General features: G+C 44.1%; 1 protein-coding gene across 1 annotated transcript in view; it reads right to left on the reverse strand.

The window, feature by feature from the left end:
* The window catches only part of LOC126293582 (aminopeptidase N-like), a 217,492-nt gene that overhangs the window by 72,970 nt on the left and 126,426 nt on the right, over window positions 1-18,096 (reverse strand). The window contains exons 9-10 of the mRNA XM_049986857.1: window positions 15,958-16,039; window positions 3,987-4,167 (exon numbers count right to left, since the gene is read on the reverse strand). Coding sequence (XP_049842814.1) covers window positions 3,987-4,167; window positions 15,958-16,039 — 263 coding nt within the window. The remainder of the gene's footprint in view (window positions 1-3,986; window positions 4,168-15,957; window positions 16,040-18,096) is intronic.

Genomic DNA, 18,096 nt, shown 5'->3' on the forward strand with positions numbered 1-18,096 from the left:
AGGTTGGAAAGCATAAACATGACATTTACCCCTGCACTGTTTGCAAGAAAATCACGTTACGGTCCAGTTGTATTGCGTATACATTCACGTTGTGCACATCAATTTTGCAGAATGCAAGTTCCTTTCAATATCCATACCTTCTTAACGAAGCATTTGCGGACCTATATGAATATAACACTTTTTGTTCAGAATTACTTCTATTATACTGTTTAAAATATTGACCTTTCCTCCACAGATAGCCTGTATATTATACAGGGTGTAAAATTTAAGTCTACAAACCAGAATAACTCTAAAAACAAGCTTCACGCGAAAAAATATGTAGAATCCAAAGTTGATTATTTTCGAGGGGGACATCTGCTGGTGCTAAAATTAGCCTGCCACCCACCCCCTGGTGGTGGGGTGGGAGGCAACTTTAAAATTTCAAATGGGTACCCCCATTTTTTATTGCAGAATCAGAGTCTACATAAAAAACGACATACATTTTGTCTTAAACATTTGTTTTGATTCTTGGTAGTTGGCGCTGTAATTCAAGAAAATCCATGTTCTCATTTTTGCGTGGAAAACTGCAACGGATAAATAAAAAAATACTTATTTACTTCGTACATTTGGATTCGCTAAGATTAAAACTGTCCCTCTATCCTAATAGGGTGGAGTTTGAGAGTGAGGAATTAGAATTTTACAAATGTTAGGGTCAACATTTGTAAAACACTAATGGTCGTGACTCAGTGACTGACGAACACCGTTTTGGCTGACCAGTTGCAGTTTCAACTCCCTCAATTGAAATTCGAACTGATGACATGATTCGTGCCGACCGCCGTGTGACTGTAGGAATGATAGCTGACAAAGTTCTAGTTAGTACTGGTACAGCTCATAACATTATCTGTAACAAGCTGAAGTACCGCAGTACATGCGAAAGATGGGTCCCAAAGGAGTTGACGCAGCTACATAAGGAAACAAGGTTGAGAGTGTCCACAGAGCTCACAGAACATTGCGACAGAGAAGGTCAGCACTTCCTCAACAAAATTTTAACTTGTGATGAAACCTGGGTTCACTTTTATGAGCCCGAGTCAAAAAGACAAAACACGGAGTGGAAGCACACACCAACTCGCTTGTCGAGAATAAATTTAAAAACCAAGCATCAGCAGGAAAAGTCATGTTGACGGTGTTTTGGGATGCTGAAGGTCAAGTTTTTTTGTGATGATCTCGAAGAGGAGCGTACAATGAACAGCCAATACTAATCGGATTTGTTTTTAAAGGGGGTAGGACGTCAAACGGCCGACTTCGTGCAGGAGAGGCACTACAGGACATTTTAATTTGCACTGTCTGTCCTTTTACAAGTAAATTCATAAAACTTTTGTAGCATGACCAGGAAGGATTCAGGATTCACACTCATAGCAGTGGAAGTTCAAGAACATGACAAAATAATTATTTTTCCATGTAAAATTTCATGATTTTTTTCACTTACTGTTGGCTGCATTTGTTGCCATAGGTACACTTTTCTTCATAGGTAAGAGAGATTCTTCGATGAATTTTGCGCAGCTTACAAACCATACTTACAGGTGTATTAAACTCTAGAATTTATTCAATCTATGAAAAAATGAATGGGCTCTTACATTTTAAAATTCGTGTTTAGAGAAAAATCGAAGTTTATAGTTAATTGTCTCAATTTTTACTACAGTTTTGAACAGATTTGGGAAACTCTAGAGTTTCATACACCTGAAAGTATGGTCTGTATGCTGTGCAAAATTCATCGAAGAAACTGTCTTACTTATGAAGAAAAGTGTACCTACAGCAACAAATGCAGCCAATACCAAGTGAAAAATGATGAAATTACACATGTAAAAAAATTGTTTTGTTAGGTTTTTGAACTTCCGCTGCTAACAGTGTGAATCCTGTATCCTTCCTGGTCATGCTAACAAAGTTTTATGAATTTATTTGTAAAAGTAGAGACACTGGAAGTTAAAATGTCCTGTGGTGCCTCTCCTGCTCCAAATCGGTCCGTTTCACGTCCTACCCCCTTAAACAACGTGAAGCCAGTCATCAGAGAGAGACGTCGTGGATATCAGAGGAGAGGTGTGATTCTCCAGCAAGACAACGCACGTCCTCATATTGCTAAATAACCCGTGAAACCATCGACAAAATGGGCTGGGAAGTACCGTCTCATCCCGCTTACAGTCCTGACTTAGCACCTTCTGGTTTCCATTTGTTTGGAGCACTGAAGGATGCATTACGTAGGAAGAGGTTCCAGGATAATAAGGACGTGAGAAAGTTTGTGGGAAATTGGTTCAAACATCAGGATAAAGAGTTCTTTGCAGCCGGAATAAAAAAAAAGCTTGTAGCCCGTTGGAACAAGTGCATAAACGTTCAAGGGGATTACACTGAAAAGAAGAAAAAGTATCAATGGACCACCCTGTATATCCTGCATATACTCCACACAGAAGGACACTGTGTTTTACCAAATGCGTAAAGAAGTCTGTAAATATCTACTGCACATCCTTGTCCGGCAGGCATCGTCGCCACCTCAAGGCCAGTATATTAGTAATAAGACTTAAATCTGATTACACCCACCACAGAACCGCTTTGCAAAGAGTAATTCGCTATTTTCATGGCGGTAGGACTATCTACAAATAATGTACAGATGGTTGAAAGCGAGGCTTTACAATTGGTAATATATGTGTATAGTCTCTATACGTATGTATGGAGAGGTGTCTAAAGTGGACAGATTGGGTTCGAATGCAGAACTTGCTAACTGTTCGCGCATCTCAGGCTGTGCAACATGTAGACACTCTGTAGGTAGGGAGAAAGGAAGCTTCAGTGCACTTGTTATTTGACAGTGTGTTCTACGGTGAAGGATGCTAACTTATTACTAGAGTAAAAAAGAAATAAACAGTTCATAGATGTTCAAATGGTTCAAATGGCTCTGAGCACTATGGGGCTTAACATCTGTGGTCATCAGTCCCCTAGAACTTAAAACTACTTAAACCTAACTAACCTAAGGACATCACACACATCTATGCCCGAGGCAAGATTCGAACCTGCGACCGTAGCAGTCGCACGGTTCCGGACTGCGCGCCTAGAACCGCGAGACCACCGCGGCCGGCATTCATAGATGTCCTGACAAGGTTGTGGAAATGTATCAGAGTTCAAAGGTAAAAACAAAAGTAGAGAAGTTCAGAATTTTCTAAAAATAAAAGGGCAACGACCTTACCGCGGCGGATACATCGGTTCCCGTGAGACCACCGAAATTAAGCGCTGTCGGGCGTGTTCGGCACTTGGATGGGTGACCATCCAGGCCGCCATGCGCTGTTGCCATTATTGGGGATGCACTCAGCCTCTTGATGCCAATTGAGGAGCTACTCGACCGAATAGTAGCAGCTTCGGTCAAGAATACCATCGTAACGACCGGCAGAGCGGTGTGCTGGCCCCACACCCCTCCTATCCGCATCCACCCCTGAGGATGACACGGCGGTCGGATGGTCCCGGTAGGTCGCTCATGGCCTGACGACGGGGTGCTCTTTTTTGTAAAAATAAACACTTTTACCTCCACACCAATTTGTCTCTGTAGTTATTGATGAACCTCATACATTTGTTTGTTTGGTTGGTTGGTTGTTGTGGGGGAGGAAACCAGACAGCGAGGTCATCGGTCTCATAGTATTAGGGAAGGATGGGGAAGGAATTCGGCAGTGCCCTTTCAAAGGAACCATCCTGGCATTTGCCTGGAGCGATTTAGGGAAATCACGGAAAACCTAAATCAGGATGGCCTGACGCCGTACATTTGTATTTGGGCTTCAGCTGTCCCGTGCCACACAGTGGCCGTTCACAGCTGAGGCCTCACCCTCCACTCCCCCCCCCCCCCCTCACCAATGCAGTCCCCCTTCCAATCCGCCATCGTCGCAGCTGTGGGACAAGTTTTTTGTCTGCACTCTGCCCTCTGCCATAACCACATGTGGTGGTGCGGTGTAGACGTGGGTGTAATCGTTACTGACCTGCTTGATGCTGGCGGTGTTGGTGTTGTAATCCCTGGTGAGAGTGACGACCGGGTAACCGGCGTTGCGAGTCCACCCGAGGAAGATGTCGCCCAGCTTGAACGTCTGGAAACCCCTGCTGCCTCCAATCTGTGCGTCGAGTGCTGCGAAGAGGTCTGTCTCTGTGGCTGCGCCGTAGGCTCTGCAGGAGGCACGTGCATTTGTAAGTAAACAGAGACCATTAGCTGGCGTTACTTACAAGGGAAACTCCTCATTGGACCCCCTCAGATTTAGTGGCATAAGGGATCAGTCAACAGCCCGTCAAACACTGAATGTAGATCAAGCACCGGGACAGGAAGGAGGTGTACTGCACTGTGACAAAAAAGCAAAACTGAAGCAGTGAACGGTCCAGGGACAAGAAGTGTCATATATAGAAGCCTTAAAAAGCAACTGCGTTGTGGTTAAGTGGTTATGGTGTTGGACTGCCAAATGGGTGGGCTGTGATCTAACCTCCCTCGTACCAATTTTCTTTTTTTCCCCGCTGCTCGCTGTTAGGGACGTATAAATTATTTATTTATTTATTTATTTAACCTTATCAGATTAGGGCCATCAGGTCCTCTCTTACATCGGAACAGTGTTTCACACATGCAGTGTTTCACACATCAGAGTTACATCATGACAATAGTTTAAATAAGAAAATTAGATTACTCTAGTGACAATATGAATAAAGAGTAATGACTAAGACCTAATAAAGTAAGTGCTGGCAGTATTTTTACAACAGGTGCTATACATACAAATTATGACAAAAGCAATAATAGAAACAGTAAAAAAAATCAAATAATAATGATAAACATGAGAAAAATTGGCAATAGTAATGAAGATTTGTGCAGATGTACATTAATATCTTGGTGTGTAAAGTAGATGTTTACTAGTATAGCGAGTTTTGGGGAAGGGAGATTTAAGGAGGGGGAAAGAGGGAAGTAACGAGGTGAAGTGCATTCATCTACAGAGGAAGGAATTACTGTTGCTTAAGTATATACTTCAGTGACTGTTTTTTGAAGCCGGACATGTTTTTAAGTTCTCTAACATAACGGGGGAGGTTATCCCAATGTCGAGTTCCCGCTAGTGTGAAGGACTTGGAGAAGGGGACTGAGCGATGCATTGGAACAAAGAGGATTTTATTGTAGTGGGAACGTGTGTTTCTGTCATGTTGTTCCGACATAAGCGTTAAGGATGAGGAGAGATATGAGGGACAGTGTACATTTATAAGGCAGTATATGAGACAGAGTCTATGGAAATCTCTCCGTTTGGCTGACAGTTGTTTCTGCACAATTACTCTTTCGAATGGGAACCGCAAACGTTTGGTAACAGGGCGACAAGTTAACCAAATCCTCTCCCAGAAAACACGTTTGGTGCGTCATACATGACATTAGTGACAGTACACGTCTCATATGATAGGAATCTCTTATCGACGCACCTAATTTGTACGTTTTGTAAGCAGGTGAGAAATGCCTCCTTGCCCGATTTAGGTGTTAGTATGAATGTGAATGCGATCAGTCCCAAGAAAATGATGAGAACGTAATAGTTTGTCACATAAGCTGCAAAAAATGAAGGCAACAATTTAAAAATGGTTCAGATGGCTCTAAGCACTATGGGACTTAAAATCTGAGGTCATCAGGCCCCTAGACTTAGAACTACTTAAACCTAACTAACCTAATGACATCACACACATCCACGCCCAAGGCAGGATTCGAACCTGCGACCGTATCAGCAGTGCGGTTCTGGGCTGAAACACGTAGAACCATCGGCCACAGCTACCGGCTGGGTGTAATACTTCACTGAGATATGAAATGGAATGATCAGATATGTTCAGTTGTGGGTAAAGTAAGTGATAGACTTCGGTTAATTGGTAGAATATTGGGGAAGTGCAATCAATCTACATAGGAGATTGCTTACAAATCACTCGTTCAACCGGTTCTAGAATATTGCTCAAGTGTGTGGGATCCATACTGGATAGGACTAACAGGGGATATTGAATGCATACAAAGAAAGGCAGTACGAATGGTCACATGTTTATACAGGGTGTTACAAAAAGGTTCGGCCAAACTTTCAGGAAACATTCCCCACACACAAAGAAAGAAAATATGCTATGTGGACATCGTAAACGCTTACTTTCCATGTTAGAGCTCATTTTATTACTTCTCTTCAAATCACATTAATCATGGAATGGAAACACACAGCAACAGAACGTACCAGCGTGACTTCAGACACTTTGTTAGAGGAAATGTTCAGTGTCCTCCGTTAGCGAGGATACATGCATCCACCCCCCGTCGCATGGAATCCCTGATGCGCTGATGCAGCCCTGGAGAATGGCGTATTGTATCACAGCCGTCCACAATACGAGCACGAAGAGTCTCTACATTTGGTACCGGGCTTGCGTAGACAAGAGCTTTCAAATGCCCCCATAAATGAAAGTCAAGGGGATTGAGGTCAGGAGAGCGTGGAGGCCACGGAATTGGTCCGCCTCTACAAGTCCATCGGTCACCGAATCTGTTGTTGAGAAGCGTGCGAACACTTCCACTGAAATGCGCAGCAGCTCCATCGTGCATGAACCACATGTTGTATCGTACTTGTAAAGGCACATGTTCAATCAAGACATCACCAACAATGCCTGCCCAAACGTTCACAGAAAATCCGTGTTGATGACGTGATTGCACAATTGCGTGCGGATTCTCGTCATCCCACACATGTTGATTGTAAAAATTTACAATTTGATCACGTTGGTATGAGGCCTCATCCGTGAAGAGAACATTTGCACTGAAATGAGGATTGACATATTGTTGGATGATCCATTCGCAGAAGTGTACCCGTGGAGGCCAATCAGCTGCTGATAGTTCCTGCACACGCTGTACATGGTACGGAAACAACTGGTTCTCTCGTAGCACTCTCCATACAGTGACGTGGTCAACGTTACCTTGTACAGCAGCAACTTCTCTGACGCTGACATTAGGGTTATCGTCAACTGCACGAAGAATTGCCTCGTCCGTTGCAGGTTTCCTCGACGTTCTAGGTCTTCCCCAGTCGCGAGTCATAGGCTGGAATGTTCCGTGCTCCCTAAGACGCCGATCAATTGCTTCGAACGTCTTCCTGTTGGGACACCTTCGTTCTGGAAATCTGTCTTCATATAGACGTACCGCGCCACGGCTATTGCCCCGTGCTAATCCATATATCAAATGGGCATCTGCCAACTCCTCATTTGTAAACATTGCACTGACTGCAAGACCACGTTCGTAATGAACACTAACCTGTTGATGCTACGTACTGATGTGCTTGATGCTAGTACTGTAGAGCAATGAGTCGCATGTCAATGTCAACACAAGCAGCCAGCCGCGGTGGTCTCGCGGTTCTAGGCGCTCAGTCCGGAACTGCGCGACTGCTACGATCGCAGGTTCGAATCCTGTCTCGGGCATGGATGTGTGCGATGTCCTTAGGTTAGTTAGGTTTAATTAGTTCTAAGTTCTAGGCGACTGATGACCACAGATGTTAAGTCGCATAGTGCTCAGAGCCATTTGAACCAACACAAGCACCGAAGTCAACATTACCTTCCTTCAGTTGGGCCAACTGGCGGTGAATCGAGGAAGTACAGTACATATTGACGAAACTAAAATGAGCTCTAACATGGAAATTAATCGTTCCGGACACATGTCCACATAACATCTTTTCTTTATTTGTGTGTGAGGAATGTTTCCTGAAAGTCTGGCCGTACCTTTTTGTAACACCCTGTATAATCCATGGGAGTGTGTCACTGAAATACTGAAGGAACTGAACTCTTGAAGACGGATTAAACAGGGGACTGATGACCTAGGATGTTTAGTCCCATAGTACTCAGAGCCATTTGAACCATCTTTGAACGGATTAAACTATGCTGGGAAAGTCAATTAACAAAGATTCAAGAACCGGCTTTACATGATTACTCTAGGGATATACTTCAACCCCATATGTATCGCTCACAAAGGGATCATGAGGACAAGATTAGAATAATTACACCCCGCACAGAGGCATTTAAATAATCATTCTAGCCGCGCTCCATACGTGAATGGAACTGGAATAAGTGGTACAATGGCACGTACCCTCTGACACGCACCTTACTATGGTTTGCAGAGTATAGACGTAGGTAAAAGTTGTGCGACAGGTTTGCCCCCCTCGTCTTGACTACCACACAAAAGCCACGACGCGTGATTGTAAAACCCAAGTATTTAGTGATTCCTTTTTAGTACTCATATTGATGACTTCACAATTCTCATTATTTAGAGTCAATGGTCACTTCTTGCACCACACAAATATATTCTCTAAATCATTTTGCAATTCATTTTCATCATCTGATGACTATACAAGACGGTAAATGATAGCATCAGCTGCAAATTTTCAAAGAGGACTGCTCACATTATACAGGATGAGTCACCTAACACTACCGCTGGATATATTTCGTAAACCACATCAAATACTGACGAGTCGATCCAACAGACCGAACGTGAGGAGAGGGGCTAGTGTAACTGGTTAATACAAACCATAAAAAAATGCACGGAAGTATGATTTTTAACACAATCCTACGTTTTTGTTAATGGAAACCCGTTAGTTTTGTTAGCACATCTGAACATATAAACAAATACGTAAGCAGTGTCGTTTGTTGCATTGTAAAATGTTAATTACATCCGGAGATATTGCAACCTAAAGTTGACGCATGAGTACCACTCCTCCGCTGCACTGCAACATACATCACGTTTCTACAGAATGATCTGCCAACGTTGCTCGAAAACGTCCCACTGGAAAAGTGTCAACGTATGTGGTATCAGTATGATGGTGCACCTGCACATTCAGCAATTAACACTAGGCTGACCCTTGACAGGATGTTCGACGGGCGTTTCATAGGACGTGGAGGACGCATAAATTGGAAAGCCTGTTCTCCTGATCTTACACCTCTGGACTTCTTTCTGTTGGGTACGTTAAAGGAGAATGTGTACCGTGATGTGCCTACAACCCCAGAGGATATGAAACAACGTATTGTGGCAGCCTGCGGCGACATTAACCCAGATGTACTGCGGCGTGTACGACATTCATTACGCCAGAGGTTGCAGTTGTTTGCAGCAAATGATGGCCACCACATTGAACATCTATTGGCTTGACATGTTGGACACACTCTGTTCCACTCCGTAATTGAAAACGGAAACCACGTGTGTACGTGTACCTCATCCATCATGATAATGTACATGTGCGTCAGTGAAAAAGACCAATAAAAAGGTGTTAGCATGTGGACGTAATGTGCTGTTCCAGTCTCTTCCGTACCTAAGGTCCATCACCGTTCCCTTTGGATCCCTACGTAATTCGGTGCTCTCCGATACACACGATCGAACAGCAGAGGAGTGGTACTCAAGCGTCAACTTTAGGTTACAATATCTCCGGAAGTAATTAACATTTTACAATGCAACAAACGGCACTGATTACGTATTTGTTTATATGTTCAGATGTGCTAACAAAACTAACGGGGTTTCATTTAAAAAAACGTAGGTTTGTGTTAAAAACAAACTTCCTTGCAATTTTTTATGGTTCGTATTAAACAATTACACTAGCCCCTCTCCTCTCGTTCGGTCTGTGGAATCTGTTCGTCAGTATTTGATGTGGTTTACGAAATATATCCAGCAGTAATGTTAGGTGACTCTCCCTGTATAGACCAGAAACAGCATAGAGCCTATGACACTTCCTTGCGGAACGCAGGATATTGCTTCTGTTTTACTCTCTCCGTCAATTACTGCGAACTGTAACCTCTCAGACAGGAAATCACGACTCCAGTCGCACAACTGAGACGATACTCCATAGACACAGAATTTGATTAAAAGTCGCTTATGAGGAAATCTAAAAATATGGAAACAGTTTGACGATCCCTGGCAACAGCACTCATTGCCTCGTGAGAATAAAGAGCTAGTTCTGTTTCAAAAGAACGATATTTTCTGAATCCGTGTTAGCTATTCGTGATTAAATCGTTTTCTTCGAGATAACTCATAATAGTTGAACACTGTATATGTTCCAAAAATCGTCCTGCAAATTGACGTTAGTGATATGCGTCGCCGGCTGCTGTGGACGAGCAGTTCTTCAGTCCGGAAGCACGCGGTTGCTACGGTCGCAGGTTCGAATTCTGCCTCGGGAATGAGTGTGTGTGTGATGTCCTTAGGTTAGTTAGGTTTACGTAGTTCTAAGTCTAGGGGACTAATGACCTCCGATGTTAAGTCCCTCAGTGCTTAGAGCCGTTTGCACCATTTGATATGCGTCTCTAATTCAGCGAATTAGTCCTACGTCCTCTATGAGTACTGGTGATTTGTGCAGCGCTTCAGGTTTCAGGTACGGATTTTTCGAAAAGGGAGCAGTTGTAAACGATTGCTAAGCATGGAACTATTGTATCAGCACACTCTGAAAGTAACTTTGGTTTGACACACTCTGGACTAGAGGCCTTGCGTTTATTAAGCGATTTAAGCTGCCTCGATGCTCCGAAGGAACCTACAGGGTGTTTCAAAAATGACCGGTATATTTGAAACTGCTACGGTCGCAGGTTCGAATCCTGCCTCGGGCATGGATGTGTGTGATGTCCTTAGGTTAGTTAGGTTTAAGTAGTTCTAAGTTCTAGGGGACTAATGACCACAGCAGTTGAGTCCCATAGTGCTCAGAGCCATTTGAACCATATTTGAAACGGCAATAAAAACTAAACGAGCAGCGATAGAAATACACCGTTTGTTGCAATAAGCTTGGGACAACAGTACATTTTCAGGCGGACAAACTTTCGAAATTACAGTAGTTACAATTTTCAACAACAGATGGCGCTGCAAGTGATGTGAAAGATATAGAAGACAACGCAGTCTGTGGGTGCGTCATTCTGTACGTCGTCTTTCTGCTGTAAGCGTGTGCTGTTCACAACGTGCAAGTGTGCTGTGGACAACATGGTTTATTCCTTAGAACAGAGGATTTTTCTGGTGTTGGAATTCCATCGCCTAGAACACAGTGTTGTTGCAACAAGACGAAGTTTTCAACGGAGGTTTAATGTAACCAAAGGACCGAAAAGCGATAAAAGAAAGGATCTGTTTGAAAAATTTCAACGGACTGGGAACGTGACGGATGAACGTGCTGGAAAGGTAGGGCGACCGCGTACGGCAACCACAGAGGGCAACGCGCAGCTAGTGCAGCAGGTGATCCAACAGCGGCCTCGGGTTTCCGTTCGCCGTGTTGCAGCTGCGGTCCAAATGACGCCAACGTCCACGTATCGTCTCACGCGCCAGAGTTTACACCTCTATCCCTACAAGATTCAAACGCGGCAACCCCTCAGCGCCGCTACCACTGCTGCACGAGAGACATTCGCTAACGATATAGTGCACAGGATTGATGATGGCGATATGCATGTGGGCAGCATTTGGTTTACTGACGAAGCTTATTTTTACCTGGACGGCTTCGTCAATAAACAGAACTGGCGCATATGGGGAACCGAAAAGCCCAATGTTGCAGTCCCATCGTCCCTGCATCCTCAAAAAGTACTGGTCTGGGCCGCCATTTCTTCCAAAGGAATCATTGGCCCATTTTTCAGATCCGAAACGATTACTGCATCACGCTGTCTGGACATTCTTCGTGAATTTGTGGCGGTACAAACTGCCTTAGACGACACTGCGAACACCTCGTGGGTTATGCAAGATGGTGCCCGGCCACATCGCACGGCCGACTTCTTTAATTTCCTGAATGAATATTTCGATGATCGTGTGATTGCTTTGGGCTATCCGAAACATACAGGAGGCGGCGTGGATTGGCCTCCCTATTCGCCAGACATGAACCCCTGTGTCTTCTATCTGTGGGGACACTTGAAAGACCAGGTGTACAGCCAGAATCCAGAAACAATTGAACAGCTGAAGCAGTACATCTCATCTGCATGTGAAGCCATTCCGCCAGACACGTTGTCTAAGGTTTCGGGTAATTTCATTCAGAGACTACGCCATATTATTGCTACGCATGGTGGATATGTGGAAAATATCGTACTATAGAGTTTCCCAGACCGCAGCGCCACCTGTTGTTGACAATTGTAACTACTGTAATTTCGAAAGTTTGTCTGCCTGAAAATGTACTGTTGTCCCAAGGATATTACAACAAACGGTGTATTTCTATCGCTGCTCGTTTAGTTTGTATTGCCGTTTCAAATATACCGGTCATTTTTGAAACACCCTGTACATCCAAATTACTCATGTTGGTAGTTATTCTTGATAAGAATTTGAGGATATTTATTTCGTCTTCTGAAGCAATTTAGGACACCTGCTTTAGTTTCACTGTTATCATTAACATTAGCCTTCCGGCGACCATAATCATGTCCACGGTTTGCTTTGTCAAAACGAACCGCTACTTCATACAGTTATAATTGGTGGAGACTTCAGTCTACCTTCGATTTCTTCGCGAAAATACATGTTCGAAGACGGTGGTAGGCAGAAAACATCTTCCGAAATTGTACTAAATGCTTTCTCTGAGAATTACTTTGAACAATTAGTTCATGAGCCCACACGAATTGTAAATGGTTGCGAAAACACACTTGACCTCTTAGCCACAAATAATTCTGATCTAATAGAGAGCGTCATGATAGACACGGGGATTAGTGAACACAGGGTCATTGTAGCGAGGCTCAAAACCATATCAACGAAAACCACTAAAAATAAACGCAAAAAAATGGTTCAAATGGCTCTGAGCACTATGGGACTTAACACATCTTAGGTCATCAGTCCCCTAGAACTTAGAACTACTTAAACCTAAATAACCTAAGGACATCACACAACACCCAGCCATCACGAGGCAGAGAAAATCCGACCCCGCCGGGAATCGAACCCGGGAACCCCGGGGTGGGGGAGCGAGAACGCTACCGCACGACCACGAGATGCGGGCTAAACGCAAAATATATCTATTTAAAACAGCAGATAAAAATTCGCCTGATGCTTTCCTAAGAGAGTGTCTCCATTCCTTCCATGCTACTTATGTAAATGTACACTACATATGGCTCAAATTCGAAGATACAGTATCAACAGCAATAGATAGATTCATACCGCATAAGTTACTAAGAGACGGGACTGATCCAGCATGGTACACAAAACACGTCAGAACACTGTTGTAGAAGCAACGAAAATTGCATGCCAAATTCAGAAGAACGCAAAATCCTCAGGACTGGCTAAGTTTCACGGAAGCTCGAAATTTAGTGCGGACGTCAATGCGAGATGCTTTTAATACTTTCCACAACGAAGCATTGTCTCAAAATAAGGTAGAAAACCCAAAGAGATTCTGATCGCATGTAAAGTACACCAGTGGCCAAAAACGGTCAATACCGTCACTGCGCGACAGCGGTAGAAATGTTACCGATGATGGTGCCACTAAAGCGGAGTTACTAGATACACTTTTCCGTAATTCCTTCACGAAAGAAGACGAAGTAAACATTCCAGAATTCGAAACCAGAACAGCTGTTAGCATGGGTGACATAAAAGTAGATATCCTAGGTGTTGCGAAGCAACTCAAATCACTTAAGAAAGACAAGTCTTCCGGTCCAGATGGTAAACCAATCAGGTTCCTTTCATAGTATACGGACACAATAGCGCCTTTCTTATCAATCATATACAACCTCTCACTTGACGAAACGTCTGTTCCTAAAGACTGGAAAGTAGCACAGGTCACACCAATATTCCTGAAAGGAAATAGGAGTAACCCATTGAATTACAGACCCATATCACTGACCTCAATTTGCAGTAGGGTTTTGGAGCATATACTGTCCTCGAACATTATGAATCACCTCGAAGAAAATGACTTATTGATACATAACTAACACGGATTCAGAAAATATCGTTCTTGTGCAACACAGCTAGCTCTTTATTCCCATGAAGTAATGAGTGCTGTCGATAAGGGATCTCCTATTCCGTATTCCTAGATTTCCAGAAGGCTTTGGACACCGTTCCTCACAAGCGACTATAAATCAAATTGCGTGCATATGAAGTATCGTCTCAGTTGTGTGACTGGATTCGTGATTTCCTCTCAGAGAGGTCACAGTTCGTAGCTATAGACGGTAAATCATCGAGTAGAACAGAAGCGATATCTGGTGTTCCGCAAGGTAGTGTTGTAGGCCCTCTGCTGTTCCTGACTTACGTAAATGATCTAGGTGATAATCTGAGCAGCCCCCATAGATTGTTTGCAGATGACGTTGTAATTTACCGTCCAGTAACAGTATCTGACAATCAATTCCAATTACAAAATGATTTAGAGAGAATTTCTGTATGGTGCGAAAAGTGGCAATTTGCACTAAACAAAGAAAAGTGCGAGATCATTCACATGGGTACTAAAAGAAATCCCATAAATTTAGAGTATACTATAAATCGCACAAATCTAAGGGCTGTCAATTCGACTATATACCTAGGAAAGACCACATAGATAATATTGTGGGGAAGGCGAAACAAAGACTGCGCTTTGTTGACAGAATACTTAGAAGATGTGACAAACCCACCAAAGAGGTAGCCTACATTACACTTGTCCGTCCTCTGCAGGAATATTGCTGCGCGGTGTGTGATCCTTACCAGGTAGCATTGACGGAAGACAAATGCAAATAAGGATAGCTCGTTTCGTGTTATCATGCAGTAGGTGTGAGAGTGTCACTGATATGATACGTGAGTTGGGGTCGCAGTCACTGAAACAGATCTATTTACGAAATTTCAATCACCAACTTTCTCTTCCGATTGCGAAAATATTTTGTTGACACCCACCTACGTAGGAAGAAATGATCACCATAATAAAATAAGAGAAATCGGAGCTCGAAAGGAAAGATTTACGTGTTCCTTTTTCCCACGTGCCATTCGAGAGTGGAATGGTAGAGAAGTAGTATGAAAATGCCAGAATGAGATTTTCACTCTGCAGCGGAGTGTGCGCTGATATGAAACTTCCTGACAGGTTAAAACTGTGTGCCCGACCGAGACTCGAACTCGGGACCTTTGCTTTTGGCGGGCAAGTGCTCTACCATCTGAGCTACCGAAGCACGACTCACGCCGGGTCTTCACAGCTTTACTTCTGCCAGTATCTCGTCTCCTACCTTCCAAACTTTACAGAAGCTCTCCTGCGAACCTTGCAGAACTAGCACTGCTGAAAGAAAGAATACTGCAGAGAATTGGCTTAGTCACAGCCTGGGGGATGTTTCCAGAATGAGATTTTCACTCTGCAGCGGAGTATGCGCTGATATGAAACTTCCTGGCAGGTTAAATCTGTGTGCCCGATCGAGACTCGAACTCTGGACCTTTGCCTTTCGCGGGCAAGCGCTCTACCGACTGAGCTACGCAAGCAAGACTCACGCCCGGTCCTCACAGCTTTACTTCTGCAGAGTGAAAATCTCAATCTGGAAACATCCCCCAGGCTGTGACTAAGCCATGTCTCCGCAGTATTCTTTCTTTCAGGAGTGCTAGTTCTGCAAGGTTCGCAGGAGAGCTTCTGCAAAGTTGGGAAGGTAGGAGACGAGGTACTGGCGGAAGTAAAGCTGTGAGGACCGGGCGTGAGTCGTGCTTCGGTAGCTCAGATGGTAGAGCACTTGCCCGCGAAAGGCGAAGGTCCCGAGTTCGAGTCTCGGTCCGGCACACAGTTTTAATCTGTCAGGAATTTTCAGTATGGAAATGGTTCGATGACCCCTCTGCCAAGCAGTTAAGTGTGAATTGCAGAGCTCAAATGGATCAAATGGCTCTGAGTACTATGGGACGTAACATCTGAGGGCATGAGTCCCCTAGACTTAGAACTACGTAAACCTAACTAACCTAAGACATCACACACATCCTTGCCCAAGGCAGGATTCGAAGCTGTGACCATTGCAGCAGCGCGGTTCCGGACTGAAGCGCCTAGAACCGCTCGGCCACAGCGGCCGACAATTGCAGAATAACCATGTAGATGCAGATGTAGATGTACTTACCTGTTTTGGAGATACGTCTTCAGGCCGGCGCGAAAACTGTCGGTTCCAAGTATGTGCTCGAACATACGGATAACAGACGCGGCTGAAGACAAAAGAAAGAAATGATATTAAGCACTGCATTTGAAAAAGATAGAGATTCATTAAAAGCACATGATGTAGCTCTAGAAAAAGCGTTTTATAGTACTAAATGAAACACAATGAGCTGGCAAAAAGTCATGAGGGATAACGATACGCACATATGCAGATAGTATCGCGTACGGAAGGTTTAAAACGGGAGTACGTTGGCAGACCTTCATTTGTACTCAGGTGAGTCGTGTGAATACATTTCCGACGTTACTATGGCAGCAAGACGGGAATTAAAAGACTTTTAATGCGGAATCTTCGTAGATGCTAGTTGCATGGGACGTTCAATTTCGGAAATTGTTAGGGAACTCGATACTCCAGAGATCCACAGCGTCAACAGTGTGCCGAGAATACTGAATTTCAGGCATTACAACGCAGTGGCCGACGGTCTTCACTTAACGACCGAGAGCAGCGGCATTTGCATAGGGTTGACAGTGCTAGCAGACAAGCAACAATGCGCGAAATAAGCGCAGCACTCAATGTGGGAGGTACTGCAAACGTGTGGATCGGAGTATTCGGCCATTCCTAGGGGAGGGAATAGCTGTATGGGTTCAGTGTTATGCTAGGAGAAGTTTGTTTTCTATCTACATAAATAATCTTTTGGATAGGGTGGATAGCAATGTGCGGCTGTTTGCTGATGATGCTGTGGTGTCGTCGTTGGGTGACTGTAGGAGGATACAAGATGAGTTGGACAGGATTTGTGATTGGTGTAAAGAATGGCAGCTAACTCTAAATATAGATAAATGTAAATTAATGCAAAAAATAGTTCAAATGGCTCTGAGCGCTATGGGACTTAACATCTGAGATCATCTGTCCCCAAGAACTTAGAACTACTTAAACCTAACTAAGCTAATGACATCACGCACATCCATGCCTGAGGCAGGATTCGAACCCGCGACCGCAGCGGTCGCGCGGTTCCAGACTGAAGCGCCTAGAACCGCTCGGCCACACTGGCCGGCTAAATTAATGCAGATGAATAGGAAAAAGAATCCTGTAATGTTTAAATACTCCATTAGTAGTGTAGCGCTTGACACAGTCACGTCGATGAAATATTTGGGCGTAACATTGCAGAGCGATATGAAGTGGGACAAACATGTGATGGCAGCTGTGGGGGAAGGCGGATAGTCGTCTTCGGTTCATTGGTAGAATTTTGGGAAGATGTGGTTCATCTGTAAAGGAGACCGCTTATAACACACTAATACGACCTATTCTTGAGTACTGCTCGAGCGTTTGGGATCCGTATCAGGTCGGATTGAGGGAGGACATAGAAGCAATTCAGAGGCGGGCTGCTATATTTGTTACTAATAGGTTTGATCATGGCGCGAGTGTTACGGAAATGCTTCAGGAACTCGCGTGGGAGTCTCTGGAGGAAAGGAGGCGTTCTTTTCGTGAATCGCTACTGAGGAAGTTTAGAGAATCAGCATTTGAGGCTGACTGCAGTACAATTTTACTGCCGCCAACTTACATTTCGCGGAAAGACCACAAAGATAAGATAAGAGAGATTATGGCTTGTACAGAGGCATATAGGCAGTCATTTTTCCCTCATTCAGCTTGGAACAGGGAGAGAAGATGCTAGTTGTGGTACGAAGTACTCTCCGCCACGCACCGTACGGTGGATTGTGGAGTATGTATGTAGATGTAGATCCAGATGTAGGAAAATTGCGGGCAGATCAATACACGAACTAAAATGTAAACACAGAAAAAGTAAGTAGTCGATCGCAAAATTCCCCATGCGTACCTTTAGGCCGTCCATCTGGAAATGTTAGTATGCTACACTGTTCTGGAAATTATTCCACACGTATCAAGAACGTAGGGGGTTAGATACTCCTCAACTGTGGGTGGGTTAGGGGGGAGGGTGGGGGAATTTTGACCACACAGTGCGGACAGTTGGCAGAGGCCCAATCGTCCAGTGGCGGTGTGGACAGGTCAAGGCGAAGGGTAAAGCTTTGTGTCGTGGAGTCATCAAGGGTACACGAGTGGGCCTTCGGCCCCGAAAGTCCATGTCAGTGATGTTTC

Source organism: Schistocerca gregaria, chromosome 10, assembly GCF_023897955.1.
Source record: "Schistocerca gregaria isolate iqSchGreg1 chromosome 10, iqSchGreg1.2, whole genome shotgun sequence".
In the NCBI taxonomy this organism is placed as follows: domain Eukaryota; kingdom Metazoa; phylum Arthropoda; class Insecta; order Orthoptera; family Acrididae; genus Schistocerca; species Schistocerca gregaria.